General features: G+C 44.0%; 1 protein-coding gene across 11 annotated transcripts in view; it reads left to right on the forward strand.

Annotated features, from left to right (window-relative positions):
• DGKD (diacylglycerol kinase delta) overlaps positions 1-26,667 on the forward strand; it is a 67,704-nt gene extending 41,037 nt beyond the window's left edge. For 10 of the 11 annotated variants that reach the window (XM_040073746.2, XM_040073744.2, XM_040073756.2 and 7 more), the window contains 25 exons: positions 350-456; positions 980-1,105; positions 2,145-2,247; positions 2,772-2,934; positions 4,972-5,080; positions 5,809-5,948; positions 6,527-6,611; positions 7,146-7,240; positions 7,327-7,426; positions 7,581-7,854; positions 9,455-9,616; positions 10,346-10,474; positions 11,465-11,561; positions 11,847-11,957; positions 12,687-12,783; positions 13,536-13,643; positions 14,233-14,346; positions 14,737-14,871; positions 17,272-17,423; positions 18,164-18,275; positions 18,442-18,534; positions 18,877-18,996; positions 19,336-19,453; positions 20,688-20,818; positions 21,929-26,667. In XM_040073746.2, the coding sequence (XP_039929680.1) occupies positions 350-456; positions 980-1,105; positions 2,145-2,247; positions 2,772-2,934; positions 4,972-5,080; positions 5,809-5,948; positions 6,527-6,611; positions 7,146-7,240; positions 7,327-7,426; positions 7,581-7,854; positions 9,455-9,616; positions 10,346-10,474; positions 11,465-11,561; positions 11,847-11,957; positions 12,687-12,783; positions 13,536-13,643; positions 14,233-14,346; positions 14,737-14,871; positions 17,272-17,423; positions 18,164-18,275; positions 18,442-18,534; positions 18,877-18,996; positions 19,336-19,453; positions 20,688-20,818; positions 21,929-22,018 (3,071 nt within the window). In that variant the 3' untranslated portion in view covers positions 22,019-26,667. The remainder of the gene's footprint in view (positions 1-349; positions 457-979; positions 1,106-2,144; positions 2,248-2,771; positions 2,935-4,971; positions 5,081-5,808; positions 5,949-6,526; positions 6,612-7,145; positions 7,241-7,326; positions 7,427-7,580; positions 7,855-9,454; positions 9,617-10,345; positions 10,475-11,464; positions 11,562-11,846; positions 11,958-12,686; positions 12,784-13,535; positions 13,644-14,232; positions 14,347-14,736; positions 14,872-17,271; positions 17,424-18,163; positions 18,276-18,441; positions 18,535-18,876; positions 18,997-19,335; positions 19,454-20,687; positions 20,819-21,928) is intronic. The other variant, XM_040073747.2, reaches the window with a different exon arrangement.
• The last annotated feature ends 768 nt before the right edge of the window (positions 26,668-27,435 follow it).

The raw sequence follows: 27,435 nt of genomic DNA on the forward strand, positions 1-27,435 counted from the left end.
TGTGTTCGTAAGAACATCCTTGTTAAATGTTTGAGTGGCAGGAGGTTATTCTTCTCATCTTTGGCTTAGCAGAAATGCCTGGCTGTGCACAGCTCATGCTTCTAACATGAATGTGGTGACACCTATGTTGTGTGAACGGCTGGAGGAGTGTCTGACTATGTAAATCACGTTAAATTTAACAAGGTGATCACTAAGCTTTGTACAAGCAATTGGCAAAAATGACAAGGCAAGAATTAACACCTAGATCAGAACACCTAAGTGCTAAGAAGGATGGAGAGTGCCCATGCTTTCTTCTGGCACATTAGACCTCCTGAAGCAGGATTAATACATTTCTTCTCTTCCTCCTTAGTGTGCAAGTTTAAAGCCCACAAGCGCTGTGCTGTGCGGGCAACCAACAATTGCAAGTGGACAACTCTGGCCTCTATTGGGAAGGATATCATTGAGGATGAAGATGGGGTAGGTGTTAGTCTGAACTTCTCCAGCCTTACCTTGATATGGAAGCACTGTCTTGTGTTTTACAGCTTTTTTTCACTTCATAAATAGCAGATTCTGCCTTTACATGGACAAGATTTTTACTGTCAGAGCGTGAGATTCTGTGTGAAAAGTCCAACGAGGATAGCAAGTGACTCCTTAGTAGGAATAAACTGCTGTGGACTGGGGGAGTTGAGATGAAGTAATTTGAGGCATGGGGAACTTGTTCTAAGTTTTGGCAAAGAAAAATAGATGAGTGTTAGGAACAGCACCTTAGCATGGTGGGATGTCTGATGCAAGTCAGTGTTTCCTGGGTAGCCTGGGGTGAGTCACCTGGACTCTTTATGCTTGAGCATGATGTACAATGCCAGAATTGGTTCTCAGGTGTTTTCTAGAAATTGCCTTTGCTGTCCTTAAACAGTGCATCTGAAGAGTTGCTTCTCTGTGTATCTCAGAGTCATGATGCCTCCTGTACCTTTAAGCTTCTGTCCCTCTGTACCTTTTGCAGATCTCAATGCCGCATCAGTGGCTGGAAGGAAACCTGCCCGTGAGTGCCAAATGCACTGTGTGTGATAAAACCTGCGGCAGTGTCCTGCGTTTGCAAGACTGGCGCTGCCTGTGGTGCAAAGCCATGGTGAGTTGAATAAGTGTGATCATTACAGTAAAAAGGACAGTTTTTGATCAGTTCTGTGGTATGTTCTTTTAATGACACTTGCTTACAATAAAATCTCTAACCATACTGTCAGTGTTTGCCATGAAGGACTTTATTGTTCTGCAAGAAATAGAAATGTGTGCTCAAAGTGTTGCTGTGATACGTAAAAGCAAGTCTTGAAAAAAGTATCCAGCTTCTAGCCAAGCTCATTTTATTTTGAGAGTGAGTTTTCGTGGTAGAATCTAATTACAGTACACATGAATCAAAGCTTCAATCATGAACTACTCTGGATTTTAAGGGGCCATTATTTGTTATTTCTACAGGTTGAAAAGGTGCAACAAACTATAAGGAATACTCAGCTATTTTATTAATAGCAATTTCCCTTCCATTGCAATAGATTGCTCTTGCCTAACCACTTAGGTGATGCAGATCTTGCTATGTTTCCAGTTGTCTACAATACTAGTAAGAGAAGTATCACAAAATATGTTTTTAGAATGGGGTGCTCAAATGCCAAGCACTTTATCTCGCAGTCTTTATGTACCAGAAAAGCCCTGCTCTACTTTGTATTTTCTTTTTTGGGTGGCTTCAATAATCTCTCTGTCTCTTACCTCTTATGTCCCTCATTCCTGCTTTGGTTTTTGCTTTCTTGTTCTCTTGAGTTCCCAGCTTTTTCTTTTGTTTCTGCTTCAGATCTCTCAGCTGAGGCTGGGATTTTGAAAGTAGAATGCCTGAAGGCTGCTAAAGCCACAGAATCTGTTATCTGGTTCTCTCAGCACTCAAAGTGCTGGTCTCAAATTCGACTGGCAGGAAAGTACATACTATGGACAGAGGAGAATTTGCAGAAGGCTCTAACTAGATAATTCTTAAAAATAACTTTATCAATAAATTCATCAACTGACATTTTTTGGAGATTTCACCCCCTCTTCCTTTCTTCCTCTTACAACTTCTTTTGGGTGGCTTTAGGAGTTATACCACAGTGTCCAAAAGAGTCTGAATTATTCTTTTTTGGTGGTGTTTCCAGGTACACACAGCATGTAAAGAATTGTTGCCAAACAAGTGCCCTCTTGGGCTCTGCAAAGTGTCTGTCATTCCTCCTACTGCTCTTAACAGCATTGATTCAGATGGTAAGTGTTCCTAGTAAGTAGCACTTCTTTCTCTTCCTCTCAGTTGCAGTCACTTCAACTGACACTATTAATGCCAGGTTCTGTCAGCTGAAAATTCTGCTTGTGCTGCTGCTGAAACTCGCCACTGGGAGCCGTTGCTGAGTATGGCAGTGAAGTGTTTGCTTTGCTTTTGCATTCATTTTTATCTCCCTGTAATAGCCGTGTTTGCTGAGCTGCAGCTGATTCAATTTATTGACAATAACTATATTGCAGAAGCAGTTTGGGAAGGTTGGGGAAGCTGAAAATTTTGGCATACTGCTAGAAGATAAGTGTGACATTTGGCAGCATGAGGTGTGGTTCATGCTGGATTCAGGGCTGAATGCACATTTGGCATTCAGTCAGTGAGTGCCATAAGCACAAGGAAAGTATTAGCTGCTTCACAGCTGGGTTGGCTTGTGGGCTGTTGGTTTTTCTCTCCATCCATCCCCATGGGCAGCTTCACATCTCTTGACTTTTCCTCCCTCTTTCTTCATCTGCCCCAACAGGTTTCTGGAAAGCTACATGTCCCCCTTCTTGCACAAGCCCTTTGTTGGTATTTGTCAACTCAAAAAGTGGAGACAACCAAGGTGTAAAATTTCTACGAAGATTCAAACAACTGCTGAATCCAGCCCAGGTCTTTGACCTCATGAATGGAGGACCTCACCTTGGGTAGGCAGATATTCTATGGAAACAAAAATTCCTTGTAAATATCCAGAGAGTACAAGGGATTCATTTGATTAAGCTCATCCTCAAATGTAACAGGGAACCTGTTCTTCAGAGAAAATTGAACACATGAGGTTTGGAGGGGTTTTCCTCTCTCTGTGTTTCGTGTTACTGATTAGCTAAAACCAAAAATGTTGTCAAAAAGGTTATTATATCCATTCATCAGTGTAACAGCAGGACAGCTTGGGGCGTTTTGGGAGAGCTCCAGAAACACTCCCCTGGAAGAAGACCAAATGTGGAAAGCTTGAATCCATAAAAAACTTGTCAGCAAACAGTCCTGTTAGAGGCATCCTGATGTACTGCTAAGAAGAGCTATTTCAGTTAACTCAAGTGAACAGACAGATGTCATAGATAGCAAATTAATATTGTCAAGATGAGATTTATTGGGAAATAACTTACCTGAGAAGTCTGTGAAACTTCACCCCTCAAAGACTTTGTGGTATATTATGGAGAGATCTCTTATGAGTGTGTTTGGTAAAGTTGATTCTGTCCTAGGATCTAAGTTACATTTCAGACTTTTTGCCAAATTATGCTAGAATATCTTTGGATATTAAAAAAAAGTGAGTGCTGTGAAATAAATTTCTTTTGTGTATTTCTGCAACTCTCACTTAAAAAAATAAGTTTGGTCTTTAGTTTTCCCCCTTCCAAACGTTTTTCTGTTGCATCAGATTTAAGTAACTTTTGACATTAATTGATTATAATAAGAGCAAACACAAAGTGAATTTCCCTCATGTTTTTCTCACAGTAGCTTCAAGTCTTGGACTAGATCTGTAGTGCAAGGGTCTAAATTTGGGAGTGTCTGTTCCTGGATGAGTGATGATTGAGTTCTGCTCTCCTGAGAGCTGTTGTGGTACTTTGCCATAGCACATTGCAAAACACTGGCATTTAAAACTGCAGTGTTCTATTGAGGGGATGTGTTTGGCTGAAAAATAATTTATAAAAGATTTGTAAAATTAAGTACTTTTCTTATTCCCCTCCCCAGCTGGACTGACTGTCCTGAGGTATTCTTTTTTTAAGTAGGAATGGAAAGGAAGGAATCAAATACTTTCTCAAGCTGTGGCGCACACTTCTGAAACAGCTGCTCTTGTATATTTTTTTAAAAAGGAAGTGATGGTACAAGGGTAAAGCCTGCTTCTTGATAATTTGAATATTTTCAGCTGATGCTAGTCAGACTTGCCCCATAAGATGTCGTTTCTGGTAGTCATATTTTGTGTGTCAGCAATGCTTGATAAAATAAGGATTTTCATGTACTACAGCAAATCCTGTTTAGGTAATAATATTAAAAAGACATACATACAAAGCCAAATAAAAGCAGGAACAGATCTCAAAAATGTTCAGTAGGAAACACAGTTTCAAACAGGAAGAGGTTGTTTTATTATTCTGGAAAGAGTGAATGGAGAAATTCACGCTGGTGAGCTGTTTGCCTGCCTGTGGGACAGACAGGGCACCAGAGCAGTGATTTTTGTTGCTTTCCCAGAAGGACTAGAGCTTGTGATGTTTTACATCCTCTTGCAGTTGTCTCATGGTTGGTTGACTGCATGAAGATCCCCTTCTTGAAGCTTTGCTTTAATTGGTGTGGCCGTGAGTGCGAAGGCAGTGACATCAGAGCCCTTGGAACCGTGATGAATGGCTAGTGTTAGGCTGGATGCAGCAAGGCTGCAGGGAGTTCTTTCAATGGATAATCAGCTATCACTTGCTTGTCTCCTCTGCAGAGACAAAAGTGCCCTGCTTTAGTTGATGAGTATGTCTTGGGAGATGTTTCTGTAGTGAATAGCTACTGTAAGTTGCTTAGCTGTATTTATAATTCCTTAATTATAACCATTTAAATTCATCTGTAATCTGGCAGTGACCCATATTCATTGCAAAATCAGCGCCTAGTTTAAGCAACACTGCCATGTTTATTACCTAGATTGGAATTATAATTTCTTTCTGTAACAGCTGATTGTTTTTCCCTCTTGCTTTTTTTCTTTCTCTTCTCTGTAGTTTACGCTTATTCCAGAAATTTGACACTTTCCGGATTCTAGTTTGTGGTGGGGACGGAAGTGTTGGCTGGGTTCTGTCTGAAATTGATAGCCTCAACCTTCACAAGCAGGTACCTGCCCCAAGAGCTTGTTTGGATGAAGGAATGAAATAACAGGAGCGTGGGCTGAAGAGGACTTTCCTTGGTCATGCAGATGTCATATGCCCCAAGACTGAAGCTGTTGAAAGCTTACTGTAGCAGTGCTCTTGCACTAGTTTTCTGAAATGAATCCAGTCATAGATTAATTCTTTATGCCTGTCTCCAGTGTTCCTCCACAAAATCCAGCTTTTGGAGGAGCTCTGAGTACTCCTACTTATTGCCAGCAGAGACATGCTCTGAAAGGGCTGTGGTTAGAAAACTTGGGAGTTCCACATGGGTTATGCTCTGTTCCCTTTAATTCTCGTGGTGTCTGAGTCTTAGGGATAGGCAGAAAATTCACTGGGGTAGAGATATCATACAGTGTTTTGCCTGAGAACAGTCTGTGCTAATTTTACAGAAACACAATGGCACCACCTGATAGCTAAATAGAAACCTCTAGAAGGTTTGCTATAGGGAGGTGCTCCTTGAGATGGTAGCTGTAAAATGCTCCTCTCTCAATTCACAATGAAAAGCAGAGGAAATTTTTCCTTAATTGTATGCTCTTCTGGCTGTTTCCCCATCCAGTTACTTTCCCCTGCCCTGGGATTAGCTCTTTCCCAGTGACTGGTGTGTGAAGGAATCAGTCGTGTTATTCATGGCTTGTTCCTGGCTTGTGTTTCCCCATTTAAATATCACTTTCATTTTCCTTTTCTCTAATGCAGTGCCAGCTGGGAGTGCTGCCCTTGGGAACAGGGAATGACCTTGCCCGTGTTTTAGGCTGGGGTTCTGCTTGTGATGATGATACCCAGCTCCCACAGATCCTGGAGAAGCTGGAAAGGGCCAGTACCAAAATGCTGGACAGGTGAGTAACCATCACTTAACATCATCTGCTCTTCAAGAGTTGTGTGAAGATAACGTTCCAGGAGAACAGGGCAGTCCTGACTCTGTCAAGCTTCTGGATCTCTTACTAATGCTAGATAACATTTTGTCATTGATAATCTACTGTCACCCTTTAGCAAGAGAAAGTGGTCTGGCTTTCTGTGTTTCTGCTGCAGAACAGTAACAAATGAAATTATCTGGGTTCCAGAGTCCTCTGTTCTGTCCCAGTGTCCTCATCAATGGAATTTGTCAGCCTTTGTACTAGTTTGAAATTGCAAGTTGCATCTTGGTATCTCTTGAGTCAAGTAATGCAAATGGAATTTTTTTGGATAGGGAAGAAGTACAGAGATGTTCTCTGTGCTGTAGAATACCTGTTCATAGTGTCATCCTTCCTTCTTCCCCAGTTCAGCCTTTCTGTAGTTCCATTGCTGCTCTGTGGCTTCTTTATATCAGTGATGGCTCCCCAAAGTGCAGTTTGTTCTGCTTTGAGGTTCTAACCCATTACGTTTGCGTAACAGAGGAAACCATCTGCATTGTAGTGACAAGTATGATTTTCAACAGGTGGAGCATCATGGTGTATGAGACCAAACTCCCTCGCCAGGCCTCCACTTCCACAGTCACTGAAGACTGCAGTGAGAATTCAGAGGTACCTCTCAGGAGGGGCAGGGGACTGTAGCACCAGCCTTGGAGCACACAAGATAGGAGGCAGTGGCTGAGCTCCAGTGGAGCAGAGCTGAGCCAGAGCTACAAAGATCTGGGGCTTTAAGTCAGTGAAGTATTATGGAGAAACATGGAGGTTGGGTTACCAGAGTCAACAACTATAATGAGAGATGAGGAGAAGACACTTTAGAACAGACAGGAAATGGCTGCCTTTTGTTTGCTTCATGACATCAAGTGGTTGAAATAGTGGCAAGCTGCATAGCAGTCACAAAAAAACCCCAGTGCTTTTAGATTTGTAGTTGATCAGAGACTCTAAGAACAGCATTGCTGATGATACATAGGTTCAGAATTAGTTTCTTCATCAGATTCATGTCTTCAGTGAGTAACAGAGCCCTGGACAGTGGAACTTTTTCAGGGCAAAAAGAATCTGTGGAGTGATAGGTACTCTCAGAGGATTTCACAGAATATGTTGTAATGCTGGGAAGCAGCACCCCAATGACTTCTTTCTGACTGTCAACAGGTGCAAAAGATTCTCTGCTATGAAGATTCTGTGGCTGCTCATTTGTCCAAAATTTTGACTTCTGACCAACATTCAGTGGTGATCTCCTCAGCCAAGTGAGTACTTAGAGGACAACTGCTCCGAATTGCAGTGTAAATCCTGTGACAATCCTTGCATGATTTTGTTTTTCTCCTTTCTCTAGGGTGCTTTGTGAGACAGTGAAGGATTTTGTGGCTCGAGTAGGGAAAGCCTATGAGAAGGCAACAGAAAGCTCAGAGGAGTCAGAGGTCATGGCCAGGAAGGTAAATTTTGAAAAGATGTTTGGGTTTCTACTTTGGAAGTGTAAAACTGCTCTGTTTTCAGACAACTGGAATAGCAGCAGTTCAGTTAGCACTAAAAGAATGAGCTACCCAGGCAACCATTAGTTCTACTCAAATGTCCTTCTTCTTCACATAGTGCTCTGTCCTGAAGGAGAAGCTGGACTCATTGCTGAAGACACTGAATGATGAATCTCAAGCGTCTTCCTCTCTGCCCATCCCTCCTCCCACCATTGCAGAGGAGACGGAGGACGGGGATGGGTCGGGCAGTGCTGGTGACTCTTCAAGTGAGCTCTCGGTGGGCTCGGCGTGCACTGCACGGCCCCAGATATTCCGTCCTCGAGAGCAGCTCATGCTGAGAGCCAACAGCTTGAAAAAAGCCATTCGCCAGATAATAGAGCATGCAGAGAAAGGTAACCCACCAGGAGTCCTGCTCATCACTTCCTGCAGCCTCTTAAGAAGTATCCACATTTCCTTCATTCTGGGGGATAGCAGGCTTCTTTATTGAAAGCAGCTTTCTCGAGCTAGAGAAACTATTCAGTAAGCCTGGCCATTTATTTTCAGTGTTATCTCTGCCAAGCCCACCATTTACCATTGCTTGGTAAATGAGTCTGAAGTTCAAGGTGTGTTCTCTTCCAGCGAGCTCATTTAGGAAGTTCCTACCCTCCCACACTGTTAATTTGCATTTCCTGTCTGTCCCCACCCATACCACAGTTGTCTCAGAGCAGCTTTGTGTGGCCTTGCTGTAAAACAGATCTGAAAATACTTGGGAAAAAGGGATTTACGTATTCTAACTTTAATTGTTTCAATCTCTTCATAGCAGAGCCCAGTAAAACATTGCTGTGGTACAAACTGCAGGAGAGGGCAGGAACTTCTTAAATGAGCTTTTCCCTGGGAAAAACTTACAATACTGCACTTCAGTGCAGTTCTGTTCTGTTCTGACATTAACTTCTTATGCAGGTGACCCCCTTCTCCACATCTCGACCCTTGTCTCTCTCCAGGCACACACCCCCAGTGCTCCAAGTTTCTTTTCCATAGAAAGGCATCAGTCTTCAAGTGTTAGTCATAAAGTCAGGGGTTAACTGAGACCAAAGTAGGCAGCCTTGACCTCACTGCTCCCTCACTTTGCTGCTGCTTACCTTAGGCCACTTTGATGTTTGTGAGGTTCTTTTGGAGCCCAAGCAATTTGCTTAATCCAGCCAGGAGTGTTCCTGTTTCTGCTGCGTGAGTGGGTTGGATTGGTTTGTGGGCAGTTCTGATGAACAACAGGGTCAGCACAAGGGAGAGGAAGAAACTGAAAGAAGGGACTGAGCTGTGCAGGCAGTGAGATGGTAGAGCAGCTGAGGGCATTCAGAGCTGTGCCCTGACAGGGGCTGCTGGGGATTGCATGCAAAGGAAGTTTTGATTTCTTTAGGCAGCATGCTAGCATTTAAATCTTACCAGCTCTCGAGCAAACTCCAATTACATTTCAGATGTGTTTGTTCAACTTTTCCAAACTGTTATTCTTCCAGATTCTTTCCTCTGGTTGTATTGGTTTTTACCAACTGCTGTTTTCTTCCTTTTTGATTGTATGTGTCTAAGTTCCCTTTTCAAGTGCCTTATGTTATTGCACTACTACAGATTAAACAAACAGGAAATTCATTAATCATTTCATGTCTGTCTGGTTAGAATTCCTGGCAACATCCAAGTGCAAATAAATGGAAGCTCATCACCTCTAGCACAGTTTACATCTCAGGATTCCTGAGTACCTGTGGCATTAAAAATAGACACTTCTATTTAGAGCCCCACTGCTAAAGAGCTCAGCAGAGTAAACAAGGAGGCTAAGCCAGCCTGCTTCCAAAAGCTCTCCAGAGCCAGGCTGAGACAAATAATAAAGGAAAGCTTTGTGTTATTCCTGTTCTTTCCTTCATGGAATGGGGGCAGAGTCCCATCCTGTTGCTATTTACATGGGTGGGAGGTAATTCCTTGTCAGGAGGGCTGTGGGTCACTCACCTACTTTATCTCTTCATACAGCTGTAGATGAGCAGAATGCCCAGACCCAGGAGCAAGAGGGCTTCCTCCTTAGTCTCTCAGCCTCTGAGGAGGGCAAGGAGCTGAGGAATGAGGATAAGATTTCCGTGCAGTCATCACACAGCAGCAGCTATGGAGTATCCAAGGGGAGGAGCCAGAGGAAAGGTACTGCTCTGGGGCTGCCACCATGCAGGTCTTGCCTGTGGGTTACAATTCTGTTAGCTGTAAAAAGGGAAGGAGGTGTTATGTGTATTAGCTTCTGTGTTCTATTCTTCTCAAATTTTGCATGATTGCTCTTCAGGCCTTACACATTTCTGTGTTCTAGCCCTGTACATTATACACCCCGTTTTTTGCTGCATCTCTCATGGCTGGTCCATGTTCTTAGCATATGAAGCCTAGCATTCAGAAATTTTCTTGCACCTTAGCCAGTAATCTGGTTTCTCTTGGCTTTCAGTGCTTGGACAGGGACAGTCTTGAGCACTTTTCATGTCGTCCTTTGCAGATGACAGAGAACAGCAGCCAGTTTGCTTTAATAACTATGTTATGTGAGTAATTTGTGAAAGACCCCTGATCACTGCATTTACATTTGAAACTTCCCTGAGTATTGATTTGGAGCCAAATACCCTGTCTGTTGTGCTGCTGGCACCAGCTTTTTCTCATCTCCATTTCTAAGATTTTTCTTGTGGTATTTTGGTACTTCCAATCTGTGGGGTTTTCCAGCAGCACATATGTGACATCTCTGTCCTCAATTACTGGTTCTGTCAATTCTTCGTTTTCTGGGGGCTGAAGTGTTTTGCTGTTGAGTGATTCCTAACCCAGCCTTGCTGCTTGGCGTGTGCTGGTCTGAATCACAGCACTGTTTGTCAATAGCCAAGTTTGTGTTGTGTTTTACAGCCTCCAAGTCTCCTTGTGAAAGACTAATAAACAAAGGAAGTTTGTCAGTGGGCAGCTCTGCATCCCTTCCTCCCCAGACAGGAAGCCGGGACAACTTGCCAATGCTAAACACAAAAATCCTCTACCCAAGTAAGTGTAACACCCACCACTTCCCACCGAGGCAGCCAAATGGAACATGGGTGACTGCAGCACAGGCTGCAGGCCCCATGTGAAAACACGAGATTGTCCTGCCAGATGCCCTTGGTGCAGGGTGAACTGTGAGAGAAATCCCTTCATGGATAACTGCAAGTGGAGGCTTGGAATGAGCTGTAGTAGTTTCTCCAGTTTGTAGCTAAGACTTAGACACAGATTTTTATTAATGCCATGAAGTGGCAGAATGTAGATGCCAATTGCAAGGAGATACTTACCTCAAAGTAACCATGAGAAGGGGGAGATGATGCTGTTGAGAAAGGTTTCTGAAGAATGGCAGCCATAGGTTGGGAGCAGCAGTTTCTTTATGGTAGGGCTAAAGTGACTGGAAGTGCAGACCCAGCAGAATTCCCACTTCTCACATCATGTGCAGCAACTTCTCCCACCACTGTGGCAGTATCTTTCCATCTCTTCACCCCAATTACTTGTTCTAATTGCTCCTTCTGGAAGCAGGTAATTTCCTTTCTCTCTGACAAACCTACTATTTGAGTCACCAGTTAATAATATAAGAAGCAGGAGACAGTAATTCTTGAACAGCTTGGATCATAGCTTCAGTCCTGCTCCTTTTTCTCTATTCACTGTATCAGGGATATTGCATGACTCACCCTGGGAAAAAAAAAACCAAAACAAACCAAAAAAACCAAACTGCTGCAGACACTCCTCTTTCCCTTTTCCATGTTTCTATACAACTGTGCTGCTGGCCTTAGGCAGTACACTGTTAGTCAGAAACCCTGCAGGCAGCCCCAGAAAGCCTTCTCCTTGTCAAAAGAGCTAACCTCTGGAGTGAAAGAAAGCACTAATGCTATTTGCTTTCTTCATGAATGACAGGGAAGAATATATCAACTCTTGTTATCTTGTCTTTGGGATTGAAGTTGCCTACTTTCTGCTTATTAGTAGTCATGCTCTTCTCCATGGTCGATTTTCCTACAGATATCCGTGCTGGCATGTCAGGTTCTTTGCCTGGGAGCTCTGTCATCAGCCGACTGTTGATCCATGCTGATCCCTTTAACTCTGAGCCTGAAAATCTGTGAGTATGCTCAGGAGCTTGAAGGGAGGGAGTGGGCATTTGCAAACAGACCTCAGCAGAGAGGGGGATTAGTTTATAGACCAAAGTAATGGACTGCAGCAGCCTGGAGTTATATGAATGGATCCATATGCTGGATTCTGGGCCTTAAGGATCAGTTTATGGAGTTACACATGCAGTGACGCGTCTGACACAGTTGGACTTTTCCAATCTAAATAATTCTGTGTGAGATAAGCAACAAATGGTACCAAGACTTAGGAGTGGAAGTTTTGTTTGTCTGTTTGGCAGTGAATGTTACACAGAGAAGTGTGTAATGAATAATTACTTTGGAATTGGATTGGATGCAAAGATTTCTTTGGACTTCAACAACAAACGTGATGAGCACCCGGAGAAATGCAGGTGGGTTTGGTTTTAAATTACCTTTGGATTGACTCCAAAAGTGACTGAACCACTTCATGCTTCTTTGTAGTTTTGAAGCTGGTTGTGTACAATGTGCTGAATCTTGTCAGGTGTATTGTCTACATAATGCTCCTTCAAGGCTTGAAATCATGATGGAAGAGATTAAGTTACTGATTTATTCATTATGCTGTAAGGTACTTAAGTTGCTACATTGGTTCAGATTTAGCACATTGGTTCTATTTATGTCATCTCACAGATTTTTCTCCTGGGCTTGCTATTTAGCTGTGAGAGAAACACATCTCAGTTCTAAATGTAGCAGAGACTGGTTTTGGCATTGATCCTGACTCAATACAAACCACAGGTTTGGCCATTTGAATACTTGAGCAACTACAGGATGCTTTGTGTAGCCTGAGATTGGCCACATTTGGTATATATGAGCTAATACAGCCAAGCACTGTTGATGTCCTGGTGTATGAGATGGACGAGTTCTGTGCCAGGGCAGTCTGTGTGTAGTGTCTGTTACTCCTGTTTGATTCCTACCTGAAGTTTATTTAAAGGGAAGTAGTTTCCTAGCACAGTGACCACTTGGAGCAATTGACCCTTTTGGAAGCAAAGCACCTTTGTGGTTTAGGAAGTAGCAGGTACCATTTCAGTGTGAAGTTTTTATTCTTTCTTAGTGAAAGGGTGAACGTCTTTGCTGACTTCTTCTCTTTTTGTTTGCCCCCTTAGAAGTCGTACTAAGAACATGATGTGGTATGGAGTATTGGGGACCAAGGAGCTACTGCACAGAACGTATAAAAACCTGGAGCAGAAGGTCTTGCTGGAGGTGAGGAATTAGCATGTTCTTCTGTTCCTAAGACTGGCATGCCTAATTCCATCTCCTTCAGGCACTGTGATTTTTGGCATGGTGATTTGACTTGGTGATATTTGCCTGCCTGTAACAGTATACTTGGCTGATATAACACCCTGAGGTAACGAAAAGTGGCTTTTTCTGGTTCTGGAGCATAAGTTGTATTCTCAGCCCATAAGGGCAGAAGTATCATCCTGCTGGAAAGTATTTGCTGTTCCCGGTGCAGTGTTCAGCATGGATAAGATTGTTATGTTCCATGTGGTATCTCATGTGAACACATCGGTTTAGATGGTGGGTGCAGTGGAAAGCTCTGAATTTAACTGTGCTGTAATGTGCATCCAACTGGAAAAGAAATATTTTTGTACAAGTCATGTACAGCATAAACAGGTAACTTGCAGGAGAAGACCATCATCACATGGATGTTTCAGGAGCTTTATTCTGCTTTCTTGAGAAATAAATCAAGAGGCTCTGCCAGGCCTCTCAGGTGTGCCCTGTTCCTGTTAGAGGAAAAGAGGCAAAAATATCTATCTGTCTGCCAGAAGATGTGTGGCTCATGAGGCTTGAGTGGATACCTTCTACTCTTCTAGGCCAAGAATGAACAGGAAGAAACCTGAATTAATGTATTACTAAGATAGTGCTGGCTGTTTTCTGTTCACAGAGCATGTGCTCTGGCAGGAGGGTCTCTCTCCTGCTGGGCTGAGAGTAGTGTTGCCTTCATTTCTGTGCAGTGCGATGGGAGGCCAATCCCTCTGCCCAGTCTCCAGGGGATTGCTGTACTCAACATTCCCAGCTATGCAGGAGGCACCAACTTCTGGGGGGGAACCAAGGAGGATGATGTGAGTATTCTCTAAGACCATACAGGTAATGTTTCTACTTATTGTTGCTTTTGAGGTCACAGCCTCTGAAAATAGTGCTTGGAGGAGGAGGGCAGGGGGCCTGTCTGCATGCACTATCTATTGGAAGTGGCTGAGATACTGAAATCCAACCTTGAGCAGCTTTCATACCCAGGCAGTTTGTAGTGATTCAGAAAAAAAACATCACCAGAGCATTTGGGTCTGCAGGAAGTTCTTCAGGTTGACCTTGTCCCCGCAGAGAAGTAAAGAGAAATAAAACCCCTCGAAGGCAAAGGCGGCTGGATTCACTCAGAAACACTGTATTTTTTGGAAATGGAGTGCCTACTCTGAAAAGAATAGTTATTGCCTTGTGCCTTACAGCCTTCATGTCTGCATATACTTTAGCCATTGGAAGCCTCCTGTTTCTCCCTCCTAGCTCATTCCAGATCTTCACCTTCTAGCTTTGTTAATTTTATACAGATTAAAGAGCACAATTGAAAGCCAACCCCCAGATCGGCACCAGTAGGGGGTAAAGAAACCTCTCCAACAGAGCTGTGCCTCACCTGAATTCTCTCTCCCTTGTATGTGGCAGACATTTACAGCCCCTTCCTTCGATGACAAGATTTTGGAGGTGGTAGCCGTGTTTGGTAGCATGCAGATGGCAGTGTCACGTGTGATAAACCTACAGCACCACCGGATTGCACAGGTATCAGCTGCTTTTGTGAGCTCTTCCTGCCTGTCCCCTCTCCAGCTGGTGACTTTTTAGAGCCCTTCTTTCTGCTCTCTCTGACCCATGGAAAGAGCATCCACCAGGGCTGGAAATGGACATACTCAGGAGCAATTTGAGTATGGAATCATTTGCTAGCATTCATTGTAGTAGCAGTTAGACCAACAACTCAAACACAGATTAGTCCAAAGACAAAGCAGGTGTTCCCTGCTGCTCAAGGGTGAGGTATGTCCTGCTGCCCAGGCCTGTGCGCCTCAAGTAGCACCAAACCTGCAGCAACTGGGGAGGGGCTTTGGAAAGACAGAGAATGGCTTATGCTTTTGGAAAATCAACATTTTAGAGCTTTTCTGACCCAGTCACTCCTTGCAGTGCCGGACAGTAAAGATAGCGATCCTTGGAGAAGAGGGAGTCCCCGTGCAAGTGGATGGAGAAGCCTGGATCCAGCCTCCAGGTTACATTTGGATTGTTCATAAGAACAGGGCACAGACCCTCACCAGAGACAGGGTAAGAGCATCCTGAATTCCCTGTGCAGTACACACCTGTTTCCACGTCACATTTTTCTGGAGAGCATGGCGAGGGCCACACATGAACATTATCTTTGTGAATACAAGAAGCATATTTCATTACACACCATAAATCTTTTGGGAAAGAATGTGATTAAACTTGCATTCACCACTTGGGAAATGGCATAAATAAAGTTGTTTATGCAAGCTTACTTTACTTCCTTTTCTAGGTGCCTTGTGACAGTGTCTCTTAACACACTTGCATGCTGTTTTTTCCACAGGATGCCTGCCTCGCCAAGTGCTGTGGATTGTCTAGATTCAGACGGTCAATGTTTTAATTTCTCGTTATTGTTCAGTATGTGGCTTATACCTCATTGGCCATGTTAAAGTGTCTTATGCCTTGTTCAGAAGTGTGTGTCAGTCTCGTAATTTTCAAATATATGTGATGAATACCAGCAGATAAGGAAGCCTCCTTGCTCTTTTGATGATTGAGCAGTGGTCAGACAAAGGAAAGGATAAAGACCCTGCTGTGGCACAGACAGACTTTGAGTCCTCCCAACCCTGTGACTGTCCATGCATAAACAGTTGAGTTGATAGCAGCTCTTCATACTTTCCAGCATAACACCCCTTTACCCAGCTTCCAGAGCAAATCCAAGTCCTCTGCAAAGGACTCACCTGCTGAGCCACAAGAAGAAGGAGTATGACAAAGGGAAAAAGGGAAAGCACCCTGATACAGGCCTGAGGCACATTGCCTGGCAGGGAGGTACAAAGATGACAGTATGAATAGAAAGCAAAGGTGGGATAAAAAGCCCGTCATGGTAGGATGGGGCACCGGAGACCTCCTAACTCGGAGAGCAGTGGGTGTTAAATCATAGAACCACAGAATTGTTTGGGTTGGAAGGGACTTTAAAGGTCATGTAGTCCAACTCCTGCCTTGGGGGTGGGACACCTTCCACTACACCAGGTTGCTTAAAGCCTCATCCAGCCTGTGGTCTGAATGTTGCCAGAGATGAGGCATCCACCACTTCTCGGGCAGCCTGTGCCAGTGTTTCATTCCCCTTATCATATTAAATCCTTCCTTATATCTAGCTGAATGTATCCTCTTCTGAGTTCAAAGAGTTGTCCTGTCAGCTCTGATGTGAATGTTGTGGAGAGGAGACAGGAATAGTGCTTTTGTGAAGGGTAAGAGAGCTTCTGCAGCGTCACACTGACACTTGGAGAGAGAGTGACTGGAGGAGATAGCACAGAGAGCAAGAGAGAACAGGATTGCTGCTGTAAAGGTAAAGGGAGGGAAAAAAGGAGAGGCAACCTATCTGTGGGCATATTGGGAAAGGTGGCATGAAGCACAAGAGATAGAGAGGACAAGTAGTCCCTTGTGAGTTGGGCCATCAGAAGCCATAGCTATGATAGTGCCAGCTCATTCCTTGTTGCCTACCACCTTGGTTTTGCAGTCATGGAATTGCCACTGAGGAAGAGGTTCCAGTTTTGCAGTTACACACTCAACTTTTTCTCAACTTATCCTTGTTTTTCCTGCTGTCCTTTTGAAGGTCATTGCATGCCCCTGCTTTCACAGAGCAAACCTGTCCTATTTAGTTGAAGTGGGGTCCTCCCTTCATTCATGTGACCCTGTACCTTTGGTAACATTTTTCAAATGTGATTTGGGATATATAGTTTCCCAAACTGAAGATGGAAAAACTCAAATTCCCTTATTTGGTTTCATCTGGACCACTGAAGTGTCATCAGCAAGAGTGAGATGAGCAAGTAGCTTGCACTGAGCTGACAGAGCCTGGTTTTCTAGTATCAGGGGCAGTAGGGGAAGTGAGTGCTTTACCACAGGGCTCCGTTTTCATTCTCACCATATTCAATATTGATCCTTCTATTTGGATCTTGGATTTTGCTTTTTCCCACACCACTAGCTGGTGCCCATAGGAATATCAGTTAGGCTGCAAATGGGACAAGTCTTAGCTCTGAGTTCAGCTGCTTGGCCCACCACTTGCTAGGGAAGCCCATCTTACTTCCAGATAAGGAGGAGCCTTGAACATTTTTAATTCCAAGCTCTAAAGTGTCACAGTAATACTGAAGTGTAAAGGTAATACAGCTGCTCAAAGAAAAGGCTGCTACCAGTAGAGAGTTGTTGGATTTTGTTAGTCTGACCCTCAGAGCTGGTCCAATAATTTTGACTAAGACTATGCTTAAGCTGAAATGCAGCCATGGCAAGCATTTGGCATGGAAAACTTCATCCCAGCTAGCTGGTTAGCAGAGTTATAAGCAACCTAACTACTGGGCCCTGCAATGAAAAGGGCCTTTAGCAGATCTACATGTTTTACAGGCATAGGCACAGTCACTGGGTTTTTATAGGACCTTTACAAGGTACCTTATAATTTGCTTGCTGTGTTTTTAGGCGTTTGAGAGCACCCTGAAGTCTTGGGAGGACAAACAGAAGTGTGAGTTGTCACGACCCTCCTCTTTCTCTCTGCAACCAGAGATCATGTCTGAAGAAGAATCCACCCAGATCATCCAGTTTGGTCAAGCTGCAGGTGCTCTGATCCACAGGTGTGACTCAGCTTGCTTTTAGTGACTAGAGCCTTCTTTAGGGCCTGAAGTTCTTGTCCTGCTTCCTGTTTCTGGAGATGTTCCTGTTTAGTCTTACCTGCTGCATTGCTGGTCCCATTGCTATTCCACTGGATATAGCATCATTCATTGTTCAGTGTCCCAGCTAAACAAAAACTGAAGCTGAATAAGCTTTCTTAGGCCATTTTGAACAAAAAATGTTACTTTCATGAGCAAACATGGATCCTTTAATCCTGAAAGAACCTGTTACCTTTGAATATAAATATTTTTTCAGAAAAGAAACAGAAGCCTCTGAAGAAGCTCAGATGACAACCTGTGTTCTTGTAACACTGATGCCCAGCAGAAATTTTTATACAATGCCCAGAATGTATGCTTACCTGCTCATTCTTTAGTCAGGCATTCCTTTGGGCTTCTGAGAGAAAATTCCCAGAGTCATTAGAGAAAGCTGTTAAAAGTGCAGCTGCCTGTCACATCGCTCTGGTCATATTAAAATATCTGGGTTGATCCCAGTTTGTGTGCAGAATTGAATGTGTTGTGCCTGTGAGAGCTGCATTTCCTTGCCTGTGCATGCTCAGTGGGAAGGAGAACTGCCCTGCTTTGCCAGAGGCTGTGCTCCTGCCATGATCGTGGCTTGTCGCTTGGATGGGTGTTAAAGTAGGATACGCAGTCAGGAGAGATCTGCTTTGAGCATATGCTGATGCAATCTGTAATTCTCTCTTTAGCATTCGGGAAATAGCTCAATCCTATCAGGACATGGAACAGGAGCTTGCCCATGCTGTCAATGCCAGCTCCAAGTCTATGGACAAAGTCTACGCTAAATCCAAGTCTACAGAGGTACTGCACTCACTTGGCATTTCCCATTTTGTCCTTGCTCCAGAGCTCTTGGTTTTCCATTCTGACTGACCAAAAGTAGGCCTTGCTAGTCTAAGACTTCTTCCTTTTGACTGCTCAGACCTCTGCACTTCCAAGCTTAACTTGTGCATGAATTGCTTCCCTGCAGGGTCTGAACTGCAGCCTTGTTGTAGAGATGGTGAATAATGTCAAAGCCCTGCACAATGAGACAGAGCTGCTGCTGGCAGGCAAGATGGCACTGGTAAGGAGCACAAAGCAGGAGGAAAAAGCAGCTTCTCACTTCCTCCCCTCTCCTCCTATTCCCTTGGCTTGCATTTTGCTGGTGTTGGACTCTAAGTCAGTTTAGATGTTATCATCCAGGAATCATTTGCTACAGAAAGTTTTGCTATGTGGGTGTGCTGTGAAGCTTGGAGCTCAGAAAATGTAATTGTTACCTTGGTCTGGGCAGAGTACCTGCTCTGCACTTCCTTTCAAAAGGAGGACCTGCTTTGTTAGCTAGGAATTTAAAGGCGAGGGCCTGGCTGTGTGTTCTACTGCGTGTTCTATAGCTTTTAACTATGCCTACCTTCTATTCCTGATCCAGCAATTAGATCCTCCACAGAAGGAGCAGCTCCAGGCAGCCCTGGCAGACATGGACCTCCAGCTGAGGAAGCTGGCAGACATCCCTTGGCTGTGGCAGCTTATGGAGCCCTGTGATGAGGAGGTGAGGAGGAACAAGGCTATTTTTCCCTAGATGTTCTTTTTCCCTAGTTGGCTCTGTGTGTTTGACTTCCTGTTACTCTGTGACTGATGTGAGAAAAAATTATTAAGAAATAAACTTGACTCCCTAGGGCTAAAGAAAGTAATTTCCTGCTAAGATCCCATGCCTAACATGGGATCAACTTTCTCTGTTTCCTTTTCTGTCTCGACCAGAATGAGTTTAGAATTTTTTTTTTTCCTTTCTTACAAGACCATGGAGCTGAGCTTGACGGTGCTTGTTGCTCTTAGTCCATTCCAATTATTTTATGACTGTGTGCTTGATTTTCCCTTTCTGTTCTTGCAGAACCAGATGCTGGATTATTCTAAACGCAGCCGCAGTGGCAAATTCCGCCTGGTGACCAAGTTTAAAAAGGAGAAGAACAACAAAAATAAGGAGACTCATAGTAGCATGGGATTGCCGGGTACCAAGTCTGCTCATTCACTGTCTTTGTGTTACATCAGTGTGGTCACACCACTCCCCGTTCTTGGTCTGTTTCCTCACACATCCTCTCCTGTTTCACCTGCATCTGTCTCTTCTTGCAGGTCTAGTCAGTCTTTTTTGTGTGGCAGAATAGCTCTTGCTCCCTGCTGAGTCATGGTCCCCCTGTACCATGCAAGCATTCCTGAGCAGGAACAGGAGGTACCCTCTGAAGAATTCTCCCCTACACTGTACAGGTTTTCAGGGATATTTCAGAGGGCTTAGGGAAGTGAATTTGAGGATTTTGGCATTTTCAGTATAAAAATGACTGTGGGGCCCAAGTCCGCATAACTCCGGTCTTTTCACTGCTTGTTCTCTATGATACAGCAAATGATATTTTTCTCATGGATTCACCTTCAGGCTTTAATCAAGTTTCATGTCTAATTGGCTGGGGATCAGCATCACTGCAGGTGCTCCCTGACCTTTAATCCTATTGGTCAGTAGATGAAAACTGGCCATGAATCAACAAATTGCCATTCAAGACACTTTCTCTCTAAATTGTTCTAGTTGATTTTTGGTTAATGCTCTCCTTTTGAAGGCTTTCTTCCAAAATTCAGAGGTATGACCTGTTCTGTTTGGCTCCTGGGTCCTGTCCTCTGCCATGGAGTGGGTACGGTCTCCTGTCTGACAGGCTGGTGTTCATTCACTGCCTCCCAAAACTGGAAAATTGTATTATTCTCTTATTTAGAGGCTGTGCAAGAAGGTGGAAGTCTAAACTCATCCGCTCTCCCTCAGACAAGGGGAGAAAGGTTGCCATTTTGTTTACTGAGCACACGGGGTTGTACATAGTAATGTGCAAACTAATCTGTGCTATGATTCTCCATCATATATTTTATGAATCTGTTGTTTTGTACACAGAATCTACACAACGAATTTACTCTTCTTAAACATGGGGGTAAACTTGAAAAACGTTGTCCCCATCAAAAGATATCCCATCAAAAAAAAAAATGCACTTCCACCTGGCTGTACTGCAGCAGACCTCTTCTTAAGAGAACATCTCTTACCTTGTTTTGCCCTACCTCCTCCATTTGAGATTGAAGGTTGTGCTGCCCTCCCCTTAGGGGCTGTGGTCCTGCTTGCCCTCCTCCTCTGGCACTGAGTGCTGTGGTGTCCTCATCTCTCCCTGTCTCCTGGGATTCTGGGTACTCAATGCACTCTTGCTTTTCCATCTCTAACAGTTCACCTCTGGGGAACGGAGGAGGTTGCGGCGTGGCTTGAGCACCTCAGTCTTTGTGAGTATAAGGATATCTTCATCCGACATGACGTCCGGGGCTCTGAGCTCCTGCACCTTGAACGGAGGGACCTCAAGGTACTTTCACGGTCGGCTCATGAGAAATAGCCAGCTGCGTCTGCATGACCTGTGCTGAATGTGCTTGGAAGTGGTCTGCCCGCTGTTCATTCCAGGTGCCTTGGCAAGATGAACAGGTTCACCACAGCCTCGTTTTATTTTCTCACCGGCTTGGGTCACCTGGTTTTTAATAGCAGGGAAGTAGGAGTGGTGGTTGAGGGACCAGCTGTCCAGTTCTGCCACAGCTTCCTGAAGATGTGATACAGTCCAGCATACAAATTGCCAACAGTGTTCTTCAGAGTCTCCGATTTTAATGATGGAAGTTTTTCTCAGCTACTGTACCATTTTGCAGAAGGTGCTGTAATTGGGAAGATTGGATTCTTACCGTTCAGTGACTGGACAAATAGATGATCACACTTCTTTGTTACTAGAAAAAGTGATTGTCCACTTTAGTGAGGTTTATGGATGGAGAGAATCTTTTCTAAGAGGCGTTAGCAACCGCATTGCACAGCTTTTCATCTCCTCACCAGGAGACATTGTTTCTGCTGAGAGAAATTGAAAGTGGTGGTTCTTGTCATGTGCAAGAGATTTGTGTCATCATTCTGGTGACTTGCATAGAGCAGGAAAGCACTGGGTTTTTTGAAGTAGTGTGTGGCATTTTTTCGATGCTCATTGAATCTTTTATTTATCATTTTGACCATCTTCCCATGGTGGGGTTTGCTGTAGCCTGTGTAGCTGACCCCTCTGCATGTCATCCACCTACAGCCTGTGTTTGTTGCATGGTACCAGCCATCAGAGGTGACTGGTTGGTTCTCCCTGCATGTTTTGGCTACTAGCTTAGGTCCTTGATGTCTGTGTGCTCCTCCTGTTCTTGCAGCCTTTAACAGCCAAAGCAATTTGTGTTTCTGCCTAACAGTGCAGTTGTTTCTCTGCATTGCTCTGTGCCTGCTCTACATTCCTTAGTAGCTTTCTGATATCTGTTTGAGGCTCTGTACATAACCCGCAGGTCTGGAATTTTTCTGGCTGGTTTCGTCCTCTCTGTAACTGGCTGACTAGTTTGTAACTCTTGCTTGGCCACCTGGGGTTTCCCTCTGCCTTTCTCTCAATGTAAGGTTTTCTTTTTATTTCCAGGACCTGGGTGTGACCAAAGTGGGTCACATGAAGAGGATATTGCACGGGATCAAGGAGCTGAGCCGGAGTACTCCTGCCAGCGAGGCTTAGCCTCTGTTTTCACAGCCTGTGTCTACCATTCTCCCTAACTGCACAGCAGTCACCTCACAAAGCAGATGTGCTCACAACTCTCTCTGCTGAACAGCCAAATTTTAGCTGTTCAGAGCTCATATCAACCAAGCATGGTGCTACTTTTTTCCTGTGGGGTATGACTGCATCCAGTGAAGAGGCGCTTCCTCTGCCGTTGGCTGAGCCTCCTGGAGAGAACTCGCTCGCTGTTTGAAGAGCCGTGTCCTGTGTCGTGGGAAGTTCTGGTTCCAGGGACACTGCAGGACTCCTGAGAACTGCAACACAGATTCCTTTACTGGACAACTTCATCACAATAGAATCATTCAGGGCAAAAGATGTATCGGCCAGTCTTAGTTCAGGAGCATCTGACAGTCTTTTCAGACCTAAAATTCTCCTGCTCATCTGTATGTCACACGTGTATTTAGCATATTTAAGTGGGACAAAGCCTCTCCTTGCATCTTACGAATCCCTTTTTAATACATCTGTAGTTACCTGCAATTTGCATCTGAAATTCAAAGCCAGTTCAGACCTCTTCTGATGAATATCCAGTGATTCTCATTCAGTCAAGCTTTTGCAACAAACAGTGCAAGTGCTTCAGACAGGGTTTGCACCAGCTGGTGGGGCCTTCTGCTGGGCCTGCTCTCTTCTTCCAGCCTTTAGGTTTTCACAAAATTGTGGTGCCAAGTTATCATGGACAATTGTTCAGAAATTTCTGGCAGTAAGGAAAGAAAACTCTGGAGAGCCAAATGGTTACAGGAGATCAGCTCTGACGTTCCTTCTTCTGAATTCATCTTTGGGAACCAGATAACATGGAGAGGAAAGCTAAAGAGCTGTTTGGGCTGCACAAGAAGGGAGATATAGGACAACTTGCTTCATCCTGGGGGAGGGAGCAGCATGACTGGCAATGGCCAGTTGTAGCTTCCTACCTGGTTAGTTCCACTTCTGTAGCCACAAACACGAGAGCTGTTTCTTTACTTCAGCTTGCAGTGTAGAAAACTATTTCTGTCACAGAATACGTGATTTAAGTCTAGTACTTGTATCTTTTCACCTGTCTTGGTTTTAGTAGCTTTTCCATCTTGCTTCTTGCTGCCTTGCTTCTTCATTCCAGGCACACACAGAAGATTTAGAGTAGCTCAGTTCTCCTGGGCTGTACCCCTAAGAGAGAGATTCTTTATGCAGTCAAACATCAGGGCTCCTGTAAGAGCACTGAGAGAAGGATTGTTACTGAGAAAACGAGCATCATGAAAAATGGAATATGCTGATAAATTGCTTTTGGTACCAGCAACAGTGGAGCATGTGAAAATGAGTGCCTCTGAATTAGAGTTTCTGGATGGCTGACCCCAGTTGGATGGCTGTTAAAGCCCAAGACCTGCATGCATAGTTATATCACCATCTTTATCACTGCAAGGGGAATTCGGCAACAGTCAGTGCTGTAAAACTTGAGAGACAGCAGAAATTTTTAATTACTCTGTCATTTTCTGTGTATTTTTTCTCTATTATTACAGAGTGGCACCTGTCTGACTATAGCTGCAGACAGAAAAGCCCACATACACAGTGGCATAAAAGAAAATTTGCTGAGGACGTGTTTTTTTTTTTTTTTTTTTTTTTTTTTTTACTTGTAAGGATTTTTATCAAATCGATATCTCTGGTCTAATAGCAATCAGTCAAGTTAGTTTATGTAAAGATTTGTCAGCTTATAAAGTCTCTGGGCTGATTTCATTCCAGCTGGCCAAACTCCACTGAACTCTCTAGTATTTCACCAAGGGTTATTCTGACTCTGCCTGTCTGTTCTAACCAGGCACATTCACCCACGTGTCTCCTCTCAGCCTGCTGAGTGACAGGGTTTGCTCATGAGAAGGTAAAAGAGGACTAAACATGTTTGATCCAGCTAGAAACACTTACTGTATAAATACTGTGTGGCCTGAGCAGGAAATATGTCCAGCCTTGCCCTGAATGTATTTCCCCTGTGTATATGCTGGCAGTTGCTTCCATAGGTGTTTTTCTTACCAATACAGGCTCCCTCCAACTATATTGAATTCTGAGTTATCAGGTAAGTGAGAATTGCAGACATACTGTATTGTCCCACTTGCTTGTTGAGGCACAGAGCAGTGTCTGGAGGAAAATGAGTAGAAACCTCCTTGGGAGAGCCCCAGAATGCAGCCATCCTCAGTGGTGGCCTGCAGTGACCTCAGTGTGTGCATCCCACTGTCTGTCCCAGAACTCTGCGTGGCTGGGACATCCATGTGCCTTCCCAGGAGAGTGCAGGGGGGGTGAGGCAGGTGAGAACTCTGGAAAAAAGGTGAGATCTGTGTTTGTTCCTGCATGTAGTGAAGGAGCTGTTCTGTGAATTTCCCTCAGGCAGCCCCATGGTTAAAGATGCATAAACCATAACACTTGCCTTGCATAATCCTTGAGGGATTAAATTCTTGCTTCCGTAGAAACAGCTCCTGTCTACTCTTCCTGCCCAGAGCAACAGAGGAATCCAAAGAGTTTTTACATTCAGGTGTGTTCCTTAATTCATGCCATATCTATCAAGACCTGATGGCCATTAGCCATTTGGATGAATGATGAGGGCCTGCACAGACCCATCTTCATTTCTTTTGCTTTTATGATCTGTGGGTCAATGCCTTCAGATCCTTTTTGTGCATGTGCACATTTATCAAAGGCTTGACATTCACTGTATTCCTGTCTGTTACTTATCAGAGGCAGGGAGGGAGTTCTGCCTTCTTTTAAGAGCTAGGAAATGGGATCCGTGTTTAACCTGAGTGCCTTTGAATATTTATTAAGGTATAGATCTAAAAACCCCCGAAGGGTTGTAGCTCTGTGTGTCTCACTGGGAATAGTGCAGATGTCTGTTGGCGAGATGTTTGTGAATAGATGGAGACAATTTGTCTTGAACATCAGTGAGTGCTATCTGCAAAGTAGGGAGCCAGGTAGAACTCCTGGCTATGCTATTCTGAGTTTCTCTTCTGACGTCTGATAATTTTTTGTGGGAGAGAAACTCAGGAAAGACAATTAGTAAAAAATACGCTGCTTTGCCAAAAAGAGACTGTCCAGCAGTCTCAGGAACACCAGCCTGAGAGAAGCTCGAACTGTCACGTATCACACAGGTGTTTAGTCCCTGAAGAACCGCAGCTCCTGTGAAAGCCATGCGGCACCTTCTGTGCATCCCTCACCCCTGGCAGTGGCTGCAGTGAGCTGGTCATGGGGTTTCTTCTGCTTGGAAGAGGCTTCAGTCCATTCTCTGACATTCTGGCAGCATCCTGGATATTTAATGGCAGGTTCTGGGGAATGATGGTTGGGGCTGAGTGAGATTGTGTGCAGCCTGGAGGGAGCTTTAGCTGTTGGCAGTGCCCTGCCCTGGGCTGCCCTCGGGAGGGCTGGTACAGCCTCTCTGTTGTAGCTTGTGGGATGTCAGCAGGAGCTGGCACAGTGGCCAAGGGGAGCTGTGCCTCTGGGTGCCTGGAGGGGCTGGCCTGGCACCTGGGAGCCTTCACTGTGCCGAGGCCTTTGGTGCCAGTGTTCGACTGCTTCTGCACCCAAATCGTACGGAAAGCTTCGTTCATTGTTTTAGTGTTATTTAAAAATGTGCATAATAGCGATGTGATTTATAAAACAGACTGTTTACAAGACATATTTTGTATTTTAAGATATGTGTACTGTAAAAAAAAAAAAAGGATGAAAAATGATGTTTTTCTACAACTGTCAGCAGTGACTGTATGTCTGTATCATTGTCCACCGACTGTTGTTCCTCAGGGGTCTCCCCACCGTTCCCGTGATCCTGTCAAAAGCATCGGGAAGCAAGTGAATCCCTGTACAGTCTTGGGAAGAAGGTTTTGTGCCTTAAGAATGGGACCTGCTTCCCTCCTATTTATTTTGTTAATTTATACAGTGATTACCATGGAAATGTCTCTTGGGGTTTTTTTGTACATAGTTTACTTGTTGTAAATATGTTTTTCTTGTATATAAAGTAAAATGATTCCGAGCTTCCAGTAAGGATTCTCTGTTACTGATTTTGTTGTGAGAGGGCTGCTGTGCCCATCGGGTGGGAACCAGCTAATAAAAACCTGTGCTGTGATGAAATGGTTTTATCCTGGCTTGCATTGGAAGTTCAGAGCTATTCCTTAGAGAGGAGTGAAATGGTAAATACAAGTGCTGTAGACTAATTTTGTAGCGTTTTTTGTATTGGTTTAATTGGCATGGAGTAGTAGACATCAGGCAGTTTAGTTTTTCAGCTATGCCTTGCAGTGAACAGATGATGTTCTAAATGTGGTGCTTCTGCTGATGCTCATCCTGATCAAAGCTCTGCTGGCAGCAAACCCACAGCTCGATGGGAACACTATCAGACTCCCCAGGGCTGTGTTGTTACCCCTCCTCAGGTGGCTGTTCTGGCCATGGTGCTGCGGTGCCAGGATGAGACAGGAGCAGTTGTTCTGTCCTTCACCTGGGCCTCTGCATATTCTGTTTATTGCAGGCAATATGTACAGACAGGAGTAAGTGAGGGGGAAGTGAATTTTCCCATTAAATATAGAAACTGTGTGCCATAAATGACACCTGTAAACTTGAAACAAAAAAAAATACGGAGGTGTTTGGGTGAACAGTGTAATAGAGTAGATTGTGACACGCTTTCTCTTCCAGCTGTACAGATTGGTGTGTTCATAAGATGCCGAGAGGAAACTTCCAGCTGATTTATTTAAATTGAGAGGATGCTTGCAGAGTTCCACAGTACTGTTGCAAAGTGAGTGGAAAATAGGTCACAATGGTCATAAATATTTTCTATGTGAAAAACATCTTTGTATGTGGTAATTAAACAGAAGTATGGAGAGAATGGTGTATGGAACAGGAACATCGTTACATACTCTTGCATGATGAAAATGGTAAAATTGAGCATTACAGTATTGTTACCTGGAACCAGAATAAGGAGAAAATCAAAACTACTGTGTTTGCTCACACATGCATCAGACCCTGAGTGTTAGGCTCTGTTTTAAGTGGCACTACAGAAAACATGCAAAGAAATCAACAGCAGAGACAGAAGATATTCTTACTCCTCCCATACAGGTTAATTAATTTTGGTCTTTTTTTTTAATAATGTGGCAGAAGCTAATAGCAAAAAACTTCCTGCCCCACTCAGTGTGTTATTACTAAATGTCAGACTCCTTCTCAGGGCTGCCACCCTCTTGGTTTGATTTAATTGCTTAATGGATCTCAGGAGGGTGGAATGGGTTGGGAGGAAGGTGATCACCTGAGAGCCCAAGTGCTGGCTTTTAAAATACTTATTTCTTCACTGCAGTGGCAGGAGAAAGCGGGAAAACGAAGCAAGTGAAACAAAACGGGCGATGAAGAAGTAAGCTAATTCTCACTGAGTATCAGTACAGGGTTTTTTTTAAAAAAGGATATTT

This window comes from Hirundo rustica, chromosome 10, assembly GCF_015227805.2.
Source record: "Hirundo rustica isolate bHirRus1 chromosome 10, bHirRus1.pri.v3, whole genome shotgun sequence".
Taxonomy (NCBI): domain Eukaryota; kingdom Metazoa; phylum Chordata; class Aves; order Passeriformes; family Hirundinidae; genus Hirundo; species Hirundo rustica.